Source organism: Heptranchias perlo, chromosome 8 (assembly GCF_035084215.1).
Source record: "Heptranchias perlo isolate sHepPer1 chromosome 8, sHepPer1.hap1, whole genome shotgun sequence".
Taxonomy (NCBI): Eukaryota; Metazoa; Chordata; class Chondrichthyes; order Hexanchiformes; family Hexanchidae; genus Heptranchias; species Heptranchias perlo.
The window spans coordinates 20,716,517-20,734,060 of record NC_090332.1 but is presented as its reverse complement, the minus strand read 5'-3'; the positions used below and the strand labels follow the sequence as shown (position 1 = coordinate 20,734,060).

Here is a 17,544-nt window from a genome sequence, read left to right as displayed (position 1 = left end):
AACTTGTCCTGCCACCTTCAACGATTTGTGTATGTGAACCCTCAGGTCTCTGTTCCTGTATCCCCTTTAAAATTGTGTAGCACCTTGCATTCATATAGCACCTTTAACATTATAAGAAGTCCCAAGGCACTTCACAGGAGTTATCAAACAAAATTTCACACCAAGCTACTTAAGGAGATATTAGGACAGGTGACCTAAAGCTCGGTCAAAGAGGTAGGTTTAATACAGCATCATCATAGTAGATACAGCACAGGAAGAGGCCATTCAGCCCAGCTCTTTGAAAAAGCAAATCAGTTAGTCCCATTCCCCTGCTCTTTCCCCTTAAAAGGAGAAGAGGGAGAGATCCGGAGAGGCTTAGGGAGGGAATTCCAGAGTCATTTAACTTACATTGCCTTTCCTCGTTCCAAAATGCTTCACTTCATACTTCTCTATATAAATTTTCATCTGCCATGTGTCTGCCCATTTCAGCAGTCCGTCCACGTCCTGCTGAAGTCTACTACTCTGCTCCTCACTGTTTACTACATTTCCGAGTTATCTATCTACTGGTTAAAGACACTCAAATACCTAGTCAGCAGACACAGAAGACAACATGGTTAGCGCTACCTTTTTAAGTCTATGCCCGAGTACATTTGCTACCTCAACTTGCTTCTGGCCTGGCAGTAGAAGTGCGGGTTGGAAAGCATCCGGAACCCAAAGTCTCTTCATAGATGATCAAGTATGGTCCGGCTTGCCTGAATTCCAAAATTAGGTGGCTACAATATCCATTTTGCTGAGCTTGGAAAAATCTTCACACTTCTGAAAATAACACTCAAGCAACTCCAGTGGACAAAGCAGCACTGTGGGTGTCAGTCACCAAAAAACATCACCAATCAATATGGGTCTTAAAACAAGCTGTTGACATTAAGCAGAAAAGATCCTTTCAAGGCAGATCAATTCTGAAATCATAAAAACAAAATACTTTGCTGCAACTCCAGCCATCACTTTGAAAAGATAGATATTTTGCTGGAAAAGAAAAGCTTTTAGTTACAAAACACCAACAAAAACTATTAGAAGTACAATGATTAAATGGACAAAGACTGTCCTATAAGCAACAATACTATTGTTAATAATGGAACACCAACACATGAATCCTGTATAATGGATAACACCAGAAAATGGCAACTTAATTTTATAATGCCATCTGTGTATGAAATAAAGTGTGCACCTCCAATACAGGGCAGTATGACACCACATAAAATTAATGTACTAAAAATGCAACTGATGTCAGTTGCAACAACCTAGCAGCATCTATGCAGAACATGACAGTATAGTAAGTCACAAATTACACTAACGCAATTTATAAGAACATTGGCTTTTTGGGGTAATTGTGTGTCATCAAAGGCAGTTCCGGACTGCAGCCACACTGCCTTCCCAACCTAGCAAGAGCTGTGCCAGCATGTTTTTTGGCTTTCTTCAGCCTCCAACAGCCCGCTCCCATCTGACCCACTGCAACAAATTCTACAGACCCCACTCGTTCACTACTTTCTGCAACTGCAGAGTGACTGAGGGGCCTTTTTACCCTACCTAGGAGACAGAAACTCATGTCTTGTGAAACTTGCAATTTCCTTCCTGAAGTATGACCCCTGACTCACCACGTACTGTTAAGCAGTGATTGCTTAGGGAAGAGGGAGAAAGACTACATAAGAAAGAAAAAAAAATTTAATGAAGCAAAAAAAGAGGGGATGCTGCGGCAGAAGAACGAAGACAGCAGAGTGGAACTAAATTTAAAAACGAAAATGGGGTGAAAAGATCACTGCAATGAAAGAATAGCTAACAGTGGATTGTAGGAAAAGAGCTACTGCAAGGGAAAAAAATGAAGGTAGTAAATAAAGACAAGGAGAGAAAAGTAGAAGCAAGAGAATAAAGTTGAGGAAGAGGCTACTACCCACATCATGACCCTGGCCAATAGCCAACACAGGGAATGCTAGATCCCAGTGTCTATCCTACCATATCGTTCTCCCAAGAAACTCTGTAACTGCAATAAAGCAAGCCAGTGATGGAATTATCCCTGGACTGGTCCATACAAATCAAAAAGGCTTAAAAAAGGGCCACTTCGAGGAACACCAGGTGGCCATTCAATGTGATTCAAACACACCTGACTTGTACTTTCCTTGGAGGCAAAAAAAACTTTCAATAGAGTGAAGTGAAAACTGCTAGTCACAACACTTGAGGGAATAGCCTTTTGTGATATATTCAAGGGGCGAATTACAATCCTGTAGTCACATCCCACAACAGCATCAGCTCCCCTAAATGCCTATTGCGCAAGAGGACCAAACAGGGATACCTCCTATTCCCACACGCCCCGACCACAGAACTTTTAGTGACATGCATCAGTGAACTCAGGCTTCCATTAATACATGTAGACAGAATGCACACAAGATATCCCTCTAAGATGACAATATATTTGTATACAAAATGAACCCAACTACTTCTTCACGCAGCATTTTTCAAAGCATCAAATAAATACGGACATCTCTCTGCTTAGACTCAAGTACTCAAACAGATCAGGTCACACAAAATGTCCACATATAAATACAGGAATCCTGCCCTTAGTATGGTCAAGGGGCGGCTTTAGATATCTTATGTACATGTCCGAAACACCACCTTGTACAGAAGGAACTCCCTCTATCCCATCCCCTCCTCTTGATACAACTGAAGTAGCTTGCTAGGCTCCTTCAGAGGGCAGTTAAGAGTCAACCATGTTGGTGTGATACTGGAGTCACATATCGGTCAGAAGCAGCAAGGATGGCAAGTTTCCTTCCTTAAAAGGACATTAGTGAACCAGTTGGGTTTTTACAACAATCAGACAGCATCATGGCCATTTTTCTTGCTACCAGTTTTTATTTATTTCCAACTGAATTCAAATTCTCAAACTGCCATGGTGGGATTTGAACTCACGCTCTCTGGATTATTAATCCAGTAACAATTATGCTGACCTAACCACATAGAACAACCTACCTATATCATTCTCTAAGTACAAACAGTAAAAAACGAAATAAAAACAGAAAATGCTGGAAATACTCAGCAACGCAGGCAACATCTGTGGAGAAAGAGTTAACATTTCAGGTCGATGACCGTTCGTTCATTCTGATGAAAAGGTCATCAACCTGAAACATGTTAACTCTTGTTTCTTTCACCAAGGTACCAGTCTGACAATTCTATAATCTGGACAGTCGCATCTCCAAATTCCTCCGAGTGGGCAAGATGCCATAAATACACCTCAAACATCTCCAGCTCCTAAAGCAAATTACAGACACTATCACTGGGCAGCTCAGACCCTGGATGCAGCCTGGTCCCTACCTCCCCAACAAAACCTATGGCTGGGAGTGGAAGCAAAGACCTCCTTCCCAATTCCCTTATACAACTTACTATCATACATCCTTAGAAAATACCCCATTTTACCCTGAAGACAGATTGGTGCCTCTTTGAAGATCCCACTAGGTCTATCAGTCTGTCCCAAATCTAACAATGGGGAGATTCCAGGAGGTCTCATGTCAAATAGATGCAGAGCCCTGCACAAGATTAGACTGCTCTTCCATGAAGGCCAGATTATGCCCTTCCACCAGTTATCCAAAAATGTCACTTCTTCCAGCACGGCCAAAGCCACTATCAGAACTATTAAATATTTTGCAGACTTCAGCACGAGCTACACACTTTGGAACTTTTACTCCACTCACCAACAGCGTACTGTGTATCGCCACCCTTTGCACCTTCATGACCAAGGACGTAACACAAAGCCTGAAGGAAGCCTAGGAACAAAATCTAGACTGACCATTAAAGGAGGGGGAATGGCATGAGATATGGAGCCAGGTCCTAAACATCAACACCTGCAACAAAATGCACGACAATCAACTCAACTCATATCGCATATGCTGGACCCCACATAAATTCCACAAATTTCATCCTGATCTGTGGTAGAGAGAGCAAGGTTTATTTCCAGCTATATTAGGAGTCAGAAGGAATGTATAGAGCTAGTAAAAGATTCTGAAAGACAGATCTGGATAGAGCCCCAAGATACAGCTGAGGTTTTAAATGGCTGCTTTGTATCACTTCACTACTTAAGATGACACTGAGCTAAAAACAATGCAGTATAGGGTTGATGCTAAAGTTGAACATGTGAAAACAGATGCAGAAATAGCCTTGGCTAAAATTACAACTCTTAAAGCAGATGAGGCTGCTGCCCCTGATTATATTCACCTTAGGGTGCTTAAAGAGGATTGTATTCTGCAAATTTGCACATATACATAGACATATGGGGGTGTAGATATGTGCACTTACATGAGAAATGGAGGTTGCAGGCAGACTGGGACACAATAAAGGAATAAACCTAGTGTCACGTTGACATTTTAAGATAGACAAATGCAGAATACATTTGGGCTGGGGCAATTCCAAGCATTGGATTATTCCCAAGAACTGGAGAGGTCCATAAAAAGGGCAGTACGTCAGAACCAGGAAATTATAGGCCCATTAGTTTAACACAGCTATAGGCAAGTTGCTAGAAAGGGTTATTAGAGATGCATCACATGAACACTTTAAAAGTCCAGTGGTCGTTAGGGAACCTCAGCAGAGTTTCTGGAAAAGGAGGTCCTATCTGACCAACTTGACAGAACGTCTTGGAGGTTACAAACTTTATGCATGCGGGAATCCCAAATGAGTGTATCTAAACTTTCAAAATATCTTTGATGATGTACTTCATAAAAGGCTGCTAAGCCAGGTTGCATCTTATGGGATTGGCAGTCAGATCTCAGGTGATTTAAAGAATTGGTTGTATTTGCATAGACTGAAGGTAGTTATTAATGGTAGCAGCTGTGTGTGGGGGGTCAATCACTAGCGCAGTCCTTTAGGGTTCAGTGTTAGTATAGATGAAGAGCAATGGCCCTAACGATCTGGATGAAGGCATCAGAGGAACAATCTGCAAATTTACACGTATACATAGATACATAGGGGTGTAGACATGCACACTTGCATGAGAAAAGCAGCCTGCAGGAAGATTTGGACACAATAAAGAAGTAAGCCTAGTGTCCGGTAGACATTTTAATATAGACAAATGCAGCATAATACATTTGGGCAAGGACAATTGCAAGCATGCATATGCCAAGCAGGGTTGTACACTCAAGGCCGCTGAGCCGAAGGAAGACCCGGCAGTTATAGAAGGCCTGAAAGTTATGAGTCATTGAAAATCTATGAACAGTGTCTCGAGGTTGTGTGAAAGCAAATGTGATGAGGATGCATAGCTAGGACAATTAAATATAAAACGAAGTACAATCTTTACCTTGTACAAGGCCTTGGTCTAGTTATATTTAAATATTGTCCCCAGTTATAATGAACTCACATTGTAGGGGATCTCTAGGTGCTCTTGATTGATACATAGTTTAAGGACATTAGTTACCAGGCTAGGCTTAAAGAGCTAGAACTTTTTACCTTGGAAAAGCGTATACTTCAAGGGGTTATGACTGAGATCTTTAAAATAACGAAGGGAATAGATTCTGTCCACGTGGATAGGTTTCTTGAGCTAGATAGGCTAAGGAGAACATGGGGACTTCGGTACAAGTTACAAAAGAATTGTTAGATTTATTGCTAGGAAGTTCTTGCAGCAGAAAGTCATCGACCAATGGAATAAATTACCAATACGTGTGGTGAGTGGACTGGCCGCAATCATTCGAAAGGGATAATGGTACCAATAACTTTGGTCTCCTGGAGCTTGCATGATTGCCTGCAGAGGTGGGAGAGGAATTTACCAGAGTTTTTTTTCTAAATTAACCCAAGATTTTTTTTTTCCCCTCGAAGGAGACTGCGTTCCTGTGGTGTGGTGGGGTGGCATGGAATGAAATTAATGGTATTTCTAGGTTGCACTATCTGGGACATGATAAGCTTGATGGTCCAAGCTGGTCTTTTCCTGTCCTTTTTCTTACAATTGCAGCCCTCCATATTGATGACTACTGGAGGGGCTATGGCTAGAAGGCACCCTGCTACACATTCTGGTCATGCACCTTCATCAAGCCATTCTGAACAGCAGTCCAGGAAATCACTAGGAATTTGACCAGTCTCACAACCCCAAAGAAACCAGCTCTGTGCATGCTGGGCCTGTCCACTGGAGAGGAAGTGCCTCACAAAACAAATGGGCTAGCACATCTCGTTGTTATTTTACATAAACTGTATTTTGAGTATATTCACCAAAGATTATAATACACAAAAGAAGTCACCAATAAACACTTCCTATTGATTTTGATATTGATTGCATCCACACCTGGGTTACATCGGGCACCACCTCATGTTGCAATAGGATTTTCCCACTAATGTGACAGTCTGTGATGCTGGAATACTTCAAGAACTGCTTTGAGCCTATATGTAGTTGCAGGCTTTGGCCACTGAGAGGCTCTGCAGCAATTTTTGCTTTCTCAAACTTCTGTTAGCCATTCCAGTCAAGGTAAGAGGCCAGGTAAGTTTTGAGTCTTAAAAATATTTTGTAGTAACCTGGCCGTTGTATGCACCATTTTTTTCCCCAGCCAATTGAAGTCCCCAGTGCCTCCAACCCACCCACCCAATTTTAACAAAACCACCAACATCAAGGCAAAAGTGTATTTGTAACTCCTCTCTCCGACCTGGTTTCCTGCACCTGGCCTAGAGCACACTGTAGCTGGACACAAGTCCCTGGGCTTTTATATCCATCGGCAGTTGTGAAGAGAGATGTGTTGGTATCTGTCTCGGTTCATCCCTAACAGTTCGGTAACACAGGATACTGTGCTCTACGGGCTGTTCCCCGGAACACACAGAGAAAGGTATCAACTGCTACTGGAAGACCATCAACTCTGTGAAGGAGGCCCTTTGGTCCGCTCGAGACCTGCTGGTCTTCCAGCTGAAGGAACTGTCCACGACAGTGATGCCGACTGGCACACTCCAAGGTCCAGGAGTACGTGCTGCGGGACGCACTAAAGCGAGGTGCAGCTTACACAAAGGTTCTATAGGGAAAGGCCACCCCTCCTTGTATTGTACAGAATGTATAAGATACAATACAAGGAGGGGTGGCCTGCTCCCATTTTTAAAAAATAGCCTGAGCGCCACGGGAGATTGATAGACACTATTAAATGTTGTAGAAATAACCCTGCGACAGTACAATCCATTAGATCACAAATACATAGTCCCACTGCATGAAAGGAGGCAAGTTCAATTTTCCACTATCCTTATAGGCAATGCTCTGAAAAGGTGCACGCTCCATTGTAGATGCAAAGCCCTGCTAAGCCAATATTTGCAGAGGGAACAAATACATTTTGTAAATTCATTAAAAAAGCTGAGGAAACAACTAAATTCTAAACTGTTTGGTTCCTCCTCCTCCCATTTCATATCATTTGCCTTTTCCCCTTTTGATTTAATGATTTTTAATTTTCTTTCCTCCTTCATTTGACCCCCTAGGTTCATACACAGATTTCTATCCTCCTTTTCCATTAATTCAGTGGCATTGAGTGATACAGTATTAACTCGGAGTCACAGAATGAGAGGTGAAGATTCAATCATGCTCTGCCTAGTTCCCAATCTGAATAAAAAGGGGAGTGAATGAATTTGCATTTATACATCGTATCTATCATGTCTCCGTAGACATCCCAAAGTGCTTCACATCTAATGAATTCAAGTGCAGTCACTATTCCTATGTAGGCATACAGAACAACCATTTTGCACACAGCAAGGTGCCACAAACAGGTAGGAGATGAATGATTAGTTAATCTATTTTTATGGTGTTGATTGAGAAGAATGTTGATTAGGACATCGCAATAACCAGATCGGAACAGGCAGACAGGATTTCCGATAAATGTCTCATCTAAAGAAAGGCATCTCTGCCAAAAGTAGACTGTAGAATTACCATTCAGTAAAGGAACAAGTCATGCCTCAACAATCCTTAGCACTAATCTTTATGGCTGACAAAATGGGGCATTGACAGGATATTGGCACAAGCTGTCTGCCTACCTCAGCATGCAGGGACATCAAGATCAGGAAAGCTGAACAATATCATAGCTTTTAAATTCAGTATTCCTCCCCCTTCTAATTACATGAAAGAAATTAATTTGGGGTGGGGGGGGGGGGTAGGGTAAGTGGATGTCATGATGGTACCTGGGGTCAAATCCAGCTCCAATGAAAATCTGTGCCAGCACAAAACAATTTTGAATAGTCTCAATCTAGTCCCAAATATGGATACCCATAGCACAAACCAGTCTAAATTAAAAACAAATTAGCAATCTCAGAGACCATAAGGATGGCCACTGTGAGTAGAAAAATTCACACTAGTGCAAACAGAAGATGCATTTATAAAGTTGGAGTTAAGGTGCATTTAATGGAAATATGTAATATGCACAACAGGTGGCACCAGTGGAAAGAAAAAATGTTTCCTTCCTCAGCACCAATATCCCTCATCTTGATAAGCACAAAACAAACATATGTACACACAAAAATGGATACAAGAACAATTTTAAAATGCCAGTTAAAAAAAAACCGCAACAGTACATAAAATCAGAAGTACATTTTTATACGATACAAGCAGAAACAGATAGAATTTCAAGATATTTTTCCTTAAAGCATAAGCTAACTTATCAAGATGTTCTATCCAGTTAGGAAAGGAAAGAGCATCAAAGCACAAGTAGGTGAGAACTTTCAGATACTTTTTCATGTACAAATGATATATATTTTAAGAGTATAGTGGAATCTCCAGTGTCATCCACTGCAATGTAAACAGAAGTTCAACTGCACGGTAATAAACTGGGTAATAGAAGAGTCCCCAAATTTTGGCCTGCTTGCATCATACAACAGTACACTGCATATGAATGAAAAAGTTATTTATCTTTCTTGGGCTGCAAGGTGAATTTATGTCAAATAGGAGTTTGGTGTTAGTGGGCTGCACAATGACACTACATTTCAAAAGGCTTTGTCCCACAAAATTACCCAAGTCTTATCACTGATTATACCCTATTCAACTGAATATATAAACCTGGTTTGCACTAGTCAGGTACAAATCGCAGATTTATTGCATAAATAATGCAGCTGGGATACAAAGTCGAACTCCCAATCCCCAGGATGTAAAACTCTTATCAATCCCTTCAAATGTGTAGCAGTCCTGAGAGTTTTCCTACCCTTCAATCTTTTATGATGGCAGTGTTTATCCATTCTTCCTTGGGAAAGGAAAATGCAATACATTTTGAGCAGTCTCCTGAGCCAAGGGGCTTAAACTGGCAGTAATTTTCCAGTAATATCATACCCATTCATGCAGTCAAGTATCAGATTAAAAATAGCTAGCCCCAAATGAAGTGTTTAAATTCATCCTGGATGTTTCAACATGACCATTCGCTCACCTAGAGCACAATAAGCTAACCAATAGTTAATCTGTGGGTCTTAGATTTGCAGGTTATCCGCAGCATTTTGATTCAATCCATCACCAGGAAAAATTGCACTGCGTCAAACTGCCAAAGCAGCATATGAATTGAAGAAATTACATAGCTAGTATCTAAAAATGACCAAATTCAATTGATGTTGCAGGAAAGACTTCAGAAATTTGGAACAGTTGCTGTGAAGTAGATCTCTCCCTATAATGCAATACAGCAAATTCAATTGGAACAAATGAGATTTCAATTTGCTACAGAGGTATGAATTGTAATTTCAGGCTCCCGTCTCTGGCCTCTATCTTTGCGATTGTGTAGGAAAGTATGCGGTCATCTCCCCTTTCTAGTTTTCCCCTGTGATAGAAACGCCCTATTTTTTTTTATTCGTTCATGGGATGTGGGAGTCGCTAGCGAGGCCGGCATTTATTGCCCATCCCTAATTGCCCTCGAGAAGGTGGTGGTGAGCCGCCTTATTGAACCGCTGCAGTCCGTGTGGTGAAGGTTCTCCCACAGTGCTGTTAGGAAGGGAGTTCCAGGATTTTGACCCAGCGACAATGAAGGAACGGCGATATATTTCCAAGTCGGGATGGTGTGTAACTTGGAGGGGAACGTGCAGGTGGTGTTGTTCCCATGTGCCTGCTGCTCTTGTCCTTCTAGGTGGTAGAGGTCGCGGGTTTGGGAGGTGCTGTCAAAGAAGCCTTGGCGAGTTGCTGCAGTGCATCCTGTGGATGGTACACACTGCAGCCACAGTGCGCCGGTGGTGAAGGGAGTGAATGTTTAGGGTGGTGGATGGGGTGCCAATCAAGCGGGCTGCTTTATCTTGGATGGTGTCGAGCTTCTTGAGTGTTGTTGGAGCTGCACTCATCCAGGCAAGTGGAGAGTATTCCATCACACTCCTGACTTGTGCCTTGTAGATGGTGGAAAGGCTTTGGGGAGTCAGGAGGTGAGTCACTCGCCGCAGAATACCCAGCCTCTGACCTGTTCTCGTAGCCACAGTATTTATATGCCTGATCCAGATAAGTTTCTGATCAATGCTGCATGCGGGCTCGGACTGCTCCATTATTTGAGGGGTTGCGAATGGAACTGAACACTGCAATCAGCGAACATCCCCATTTCTGACCTTATGATGGAGGGACGGTCATTCATGAAGCAGCTGAAGATGTTTTTCAGCTGCGATGAAGAAGAGTCAGGAAACCACCCAGCCAGTTCAAAATCACACCTAGTTTGTGGCCCTCTGCAGTTTTAGTTTAAAGTTTAAGAAAATGTTCCCAGTTCTGTTGAATTTTATCTATGTACCTTTAAGACAAAATATTTGGACTATAAAAAAAAATGTTCCCACGTCGTTGCACTTGGCTTGCAATTATCTTCCAGTTCAAATTGCACTATCACTCTGATGCAGCTTTGACCTAAACAAAGGCAAACATCTCAATTTTGCATCGAAAAAATGTAGAAAAGATTTGGAGAGGAATTCGTGTGCTCATCAAGGTGAATGGTGAGCTATGGAACATTTCTCCACCTTTGACATTTAGACCAGTTTCGAGCAAAGCCAGAGCAGGTAACAGCAATGGGATGGGTTTAAATGTAATTCTCCATCTACTCTGCTCCAACAGTGCACCCAAGAAAAGCACCATCTAATGCACCAGTGTGAAATTCTCCATTTCCCACATCAGCCATCCATACATCAGAATGAGGCTGCTAATTTAGTACTTAATTATATACAGCTTTGCACTGTGGACTCATGGTTACTATTAACTGGCCTTGGACTATAGTCTCATATACAATCTTCATTGCCATGAGTGTGGAGGCAATCTACCTTTGATTAATCCCAGGATCCAGAATGAGGGACAACACTAACTCACTGACCCAACCTGTTAAGACAAAAGCTCATACCTAAAATGCTGAAGAGTGATCAGGCTTCAATTTTAGTGATTTAAAAAGCTGAGAAACTTGGTAGCCAAGGTTAGCAGAGAGGTGCAATAGCATGAAAATACATAGTTTGCACTTCACATGTTTCACTACATTTAAAACATAGCACAATACTATACTTCTAAATTTATTTTGAATAAAAACTAAATGAAACGCTGGAAAGTGTAATTTTGAAGTGTGTGAACTAGTACAGAAGGGTCCTTCACTTTTGAGCCCAAAATATATCAGAATTATGATCTTAACGGGAACTCCCAACAGCTTTTCTCACAATTATCCCCTCTTTTTTCCCTCTCCTCTTTTGAGAGCACTAACTCTTACTAGGGTCAATTCCACATGTCTAATACTTTGCCCAAGTGATGATTCATCATGTTAGGAGGTAAGACTGTGAAATGCAGCTAGCTATTCCATCGTATAAGGCATCACAAAATAGTGATACTGTTCTCATCCACATTTTCCAGGAGTATCCCTGGGTAGTAGTTGGAAGCAAAAATCCTGGCTGAGATTAACTAACTCAGCACAGATCAAAAATCAAACCTGGGATCTTAGTAGTACATGAGTTGAAGCATTTATCCACTCGCCACTGGGGAAGCTCATACTAATGGTTGATGCAAAAATACTGAACACGTTACTGTATAACATGTCCTAATTTCTAACATTTAGCTTTGCTTGTCCTCCCCTCTTTTGGGGAAATAGGTAACTGCTCTGCTCTTGACAAAAGTACAGTGGTGCTTTGAGGAAGGGCATACATGCAGCAGACATAACCCACCCTCTAGTTTTCTCTAACATTGTGAAAAAAAGATAGCCTTTGCTTTGTTCCCTCTCAAATGCCCAGCCAAGACTTTTATATGAATATATTACATGTACAAACCCAGCAACCCACCCACTTCATGGTGCTCTGCAGTAAAGTGGGATTGAAGAGCCTAGTGCACATAGCATACAAATACTAATCATAAACAAAACCAGGAGTTTCAATGTAAAAGATCATATGGGGTTAATCGCAACACATTGAACATACTTTGTTTTTGGTTTCACAAGTATTTAGCAATGACACCATGCACATGAGAAGTAGTTCACGAGTCCATTTTTTTTTCCCAAAGGCTGAAATCAATAGTTCAATTTTGTATTAAAATAAGGTCCATATCACCTTTAGTTAATTCAAAAACAATCCATAAAAAAAACAGTAGCTACCTTGTGTAAGCAGGTGTCCACCACCAAGTTGCAGACTTTTTCAAGGTCATCCGTTATCTCTAGTCTAGATCTAGCGAACTCACAGAGCTCCTCATTGGACATCACATCCCAAATGCCATCACATGCCAGTATAATAAACTCATCTTCTTCTGCTCTAAGAATCTCATACACTTCAGGCTCTGGAGATACCAGCTGCTCTGTAGGCCCTTTCCCATCGACACACTTGTAATCATAGTCCCCCAATGCTCGTGACACAGCTAGTGACCCATTAACTCGCTGTATCATTACACTGCCCCCTGCATTCTGGATTCGCTCTTTCTCCCTTGGGTTGCAAGGCTTATGATCCTGTGTTGAAAAGCAAAGTTGTGCATTTCTGTACAGAACAGCTCTTGAGTCGCCACAGTTGATAAAGTATATTTGCTCTGGGGAGATCATCACTGCTACAGCTGTCGACCCACTCCTGTCCATGCCATTTCTCAGCTCTGAAAAATTACGCATGTACTCATCAATTTTCAAAAATCCAGTTCTGATACCACTCTTGACATGTTCTATGGTAGGTTCAATGGGATACCCAGACACATTTGTGCCTTTGAAGTCTTCGTTACTTGTGATGTGTTCAAGTAAGTGCTTTGAACAGTAGTTTGCCACGCGAGAGCCTGCATGACCATCATACACTGCGAAGAAGGACCATGTGTCCAAGCCTTGAGGAATGCCAACAACAGCTGTGTGAGCATCTTCCATCTCCACTCTCCAACCCTGCATGCTGCTAAGGCCATAACGCAAGTCATTCCCTGCACCATGTGCATTATGTTTTTCTGTTTTTGGTTTATCCAAAAATGCACCCATTTTTCACTTTCCTGAAAGAAAACAAGAGACACACAAATAACGAGTTATTTGTAACAGTAAAATCATGAACAAAATTCTTCAATTAGAAAAATATAGCACAGGTCCAAAGGGTAAAACATGTGTGCTTAACTTTGCATTATTCTCTGTGTAAGCATACGCTAATATTTGCTTTCCCCACTAACTACAGAAGTGTCAGTAAATAGAAAATCTCTTCCATATAGAAGATCCAATTCTGCTCCAATTTCCAACCTTCTCCATATAACTAAACAGAAATGTAATTGTAAAATTTAAGTTACTATAAAATAATTGCACAATCCTTCTATACTCTAGTTTCCAGAGAAATTTGCATCGTCATAACCAAACATGTATAAAGATCATCGAATCCTTACATACATCCAATAACCCAGAGGAAACCAAGAAGGACTCGCAGTTTTAAGTGCAAGTGTACATCATGATTATTGATCAAATATTCATTACAAATTCATTTGTGTATATATTAGTAAAAACAGAACTGTTCGCAAATGAAATATTTCTGCATTCCATGCAAATCCTAACTAAACAACACCAACAGGACAGACTAGGTTTGTAAGCTACCAGCTATCCACAATAATTATTTTTGCAGATACAGAATATCACTCATTTAAAGAGCATTCAAGTTACAAACTTTTTTTAAAAAAAATACAACGATCTGATTTTTGGGGACAAGTAGTGAAAGACAACTCAGTACCAAGATTAAATATTTTGATATCACTGCCTAAGAAACTGTTCAGTTGTGCAAGTATTAACATGTAACTGGATTTAGATAGTTGAGCTTCAATGGGTTGGATAGTAGTTTCTAGTCATGATTTTTCTTTTAACTCTGCAAGGCCAGTTGCTGACATGGGGTCTCCACCAGCATTTTCCTTATCAGAACACTACTACACATTCCTAGTCTCCTACTTGGTATGATCTATCATAACCACATGTATAATATTGCATATATTGTTAACAAATCCTTCCTGTACACAGAAAAAGTTCCATAAAATCCAGACTATAAAGTAGCAGTTTCTAAACCACTTTCAACTACCATTAAAATAACTATCAGTGCTGCACAATATGAAAAAGATGTTTACTGTCAAGAGTCAACATTATCCCACACAAAAAAAAAATCACGATTTGTCTAACAAATTCTCTTCACAGCCTTTAAAACGTAAGCAAGCGAACGGAAAAATGTTCCTTTTCTCTCATTCAATCGTAGAATGAGGGACAGGTTTCCATATTGTGCATTACAATTAAACTTCAAATTATTAGTGTAAAATGTCCTTGCTGTACAAGCTAGATTTACAGGAATAAGCTATACGAGGTCCATTAATCACTGTTAATAGGTCAATCATATAACCAGCTCCTTGTAAACCACTGCTCCTAGCAGTATGAAGTAATACATAACCACCAAAGGAAAGGCTACCACTTACACTGATTAAGGGCAAACAAACTTTTCCTTAGGAGTGACCTGAACTAGTTTTAGGAGATGGTATATTCATGAACTACAAAACCATTATTGTGATTCAGCTAGATGTGAAAAGTAGAATCTTAATACTGCAAAATGTCAGTTCCCGACTGTCAGAAACTGTTTTCAAAAACGTTAATAGCATTTCGTGGAATTTCTAATATCAAACGTTTATCAATATGCTTCACATGGTTCCTGTGCAGACAGTGGAAGGAGCAATTCCCTTGTACAATATGGAATAAGTAAAACTAAGTTTATTACTTAAACAGGAACATAATGATCCTTTTTTTTTATTCGTTCCTGGGATGTGGGCATCGCTGGCAAGGCCAGCATTTATTGCCCATCCCTAATTGCCCTCGAAAAGGTGGTGGTGAGCCGCCTTCTTGAACCGCTGCAGTCTGTGTGAAGGTTCTTCCACAGTGCTGTTAGGTAGGGAGTTCCAGGATTTTGACCCAGCGACGATGAAGGAACGGCGATATATTTCCAAGTCGGGATGGTGTGAGACTTGGAGGGGAACGTACAGGTGGTGATGTTCCCATGTGCCTGCTGCCCTTGTCCTTCTAGGTGGTCGAGGTGCTGTCGAAGAAGCCTTGGTAAGTTGCTGCAGTGCATCCTGTAGATGCTACACACTGCAGCCACAGTGCACCAATGGTGAAGGGAATGAATGTTTAGGGTGGTGGATGGGGTGCCAATCATGCAGGCTGCTTTGTCCTGGATGGCATTGAGCTTCTTGAGTGTTGTTGGAGCTGCACTCATCCAGGCAAGTGGAGAGTATTCCATCACACTCCTGACTTGTGCCTTGTAGATGGTGGAAAGGCTTTGGGGAGTCAGGAAGAAAGTCATTCACCGCAGAATACCCAGCCTCTGACCTGCTCTTGTAGCCACAGTATTTATGTTGATAGTGGATTTGGCAATGGTAATGCCGTTGAATGTCATTGAGAAAAAGAATGCCTAATTGTACAATACATACAAAATCGTGGGAATTTAATGAATCTACAGGATAAAAATGAAATAACTTTGGCAATGTTCTACTGGCACAAAAGACAGAGCCTAAGATGCATACACACACAGGGAGATAGCAGTAGGAAAAAAGGAGCTCTCACGTGTCCACAGGTTCTAAAGTAACACTGGCCTGAAAGCAGTAATCTCTCTCAAGTGCTGCTTGCCCTGGGAAGTCCAGAGAAGGGGCAAATCCTCAAAACACAAATTACAAACCACTATAACTCAGCTACTACTTTACAGAGAAACAAAGTCAGATGAATCTTATCTAGGCTATTTGTGAGCACACCTTCTAGCCATGGATCTGGTTGACCATCCTGTCAGCATGTGAAGACCCAAGAAATAGGGAAGGCACATACATAGTATTGCAGCCTGTAAATGCTTGTGAATCTGTAGATCCTCATAACGCCACTCAAAATTCATTAATGATTTAAGATATCGATGTCCAGCTGTTTACACCCTTACAATCTTTCCTGCTCACATCCTATTTAATGTTTGCCTTTCAATTTCGTTACAATATTCTAGATTCCATAAATACATAAAAAGGAACAGTGCCATGTTAATTCCCATATCAAACCAAATGGAACTTTTAAAATGACGTAACAATCTGAAACAAAATCATCTCATGTAGCACTGAGAAGATTCTGTGTTAAGTTGTTTCTGGTCAGTCAAACTGAGGCCTGCTTTGTGCTTAGCGTCATTCAATGGACTAAAGTGGCAGAGGACTTAAGTACACTAATTATGAATTTCAGCTCTCCTTTACACTGTAGTTTTAAAAGAGTCAATATATCTGATGCAAAAAGATGAAAACTCTTTCCACTGTATTTTTTCCCCCCAGGACTAGTGCAAAGTAACTCAAATGGCTTAGAGAGGCACGCTGATTGGGATTACATTATCCAGTTATCCAATATTTGGAGATGATATATGGGGTTGAGGGGAGAAGGACAAGAGGGAACAACTCTTGTCAGACAGGTCTCAAAAGATTGGCCAAGGCTCTGTACACATCTCTGCGCTCTGGAGAAGATTCGATGAAGGGGGTCATAAGGATGATGCCATCACAGCATATATGTTATATATAAGCTGAAGCATGATTTCTCTATGAAGACTTCATATTTTTGTAGTCAAATTTGGAAACACTATCTGATTTGGAGAAAGTAAATATCTAATTACATATCTAATATTACACACACCTTAATTCACTGCTGGTATGATGCTGCCTAAGTAGAAATATGCCTTTTTACCTATAATACTAGAACTCCTGTGGCATTGCTTATGGTGGATTGTAGATATATCTATTTAATGATAGCACCCCTATCAACAAAGTGTAACACAGTTAAATGTTTGAGGAAGTATGACACTTGTAAGCAAAATTAAAGCCCATGGGATTAAAGGCACAGTGGCAGCATGGATACAAAATTGGCTAAGGGACAGAAAGCAGAGAGTAGTGGTTAACGTTTATTTTTCAGACTGGAGGGAAGTATACAGTGATGTTCCCCAGGACTCAGTATTAGGACCATTGCTCTTTTTGATGTATATTAGTGACTTGGATGTGGGTATACAGGGCATAATTTCAAAGTTCGCAGATGACACGAAACTCAGGAATGTAGCAAACTTCGTGGACGGTAGTAACAGACTTCAGGAGGACATAGACAGACTGGTGAAATGGGCAGGCACACGACAGATGAAATTTAATGCACA

The 17,544-nt window shown here is 41.0% G+C and overlaps 1 protein-coding gene across 3 annotated transcripts in view; it reads right to left on the bottom strand.

Annotated features, from left to right (window-relative positions):
- ppm1ba (protein phosphatase, Mg2+/Mn2+ dependent, 1Ba) overlaps nt 1–17,544 on the bottom strand; it is a 110,954-nt gene that overhangs the window by 42,965 nt on the left and 50,445 nt on the right. For all 3 annotated transcript variants that reach the window (XM_067988773.1, XM_067988775.1, XM_067988774.1), the window contains exon 2: nt 12,516–13,372. In XM_067988773.1, coding sequence (XP_067844874.1) covers nt 12,516–13,361 — 846 coding nt within the window. In that variant the 5' untranslated portion in view covers nt 13,362–13,372. The remainder of the gene's footprint in view (nt 1–12,515; nt 13,373–17,544) is intronic.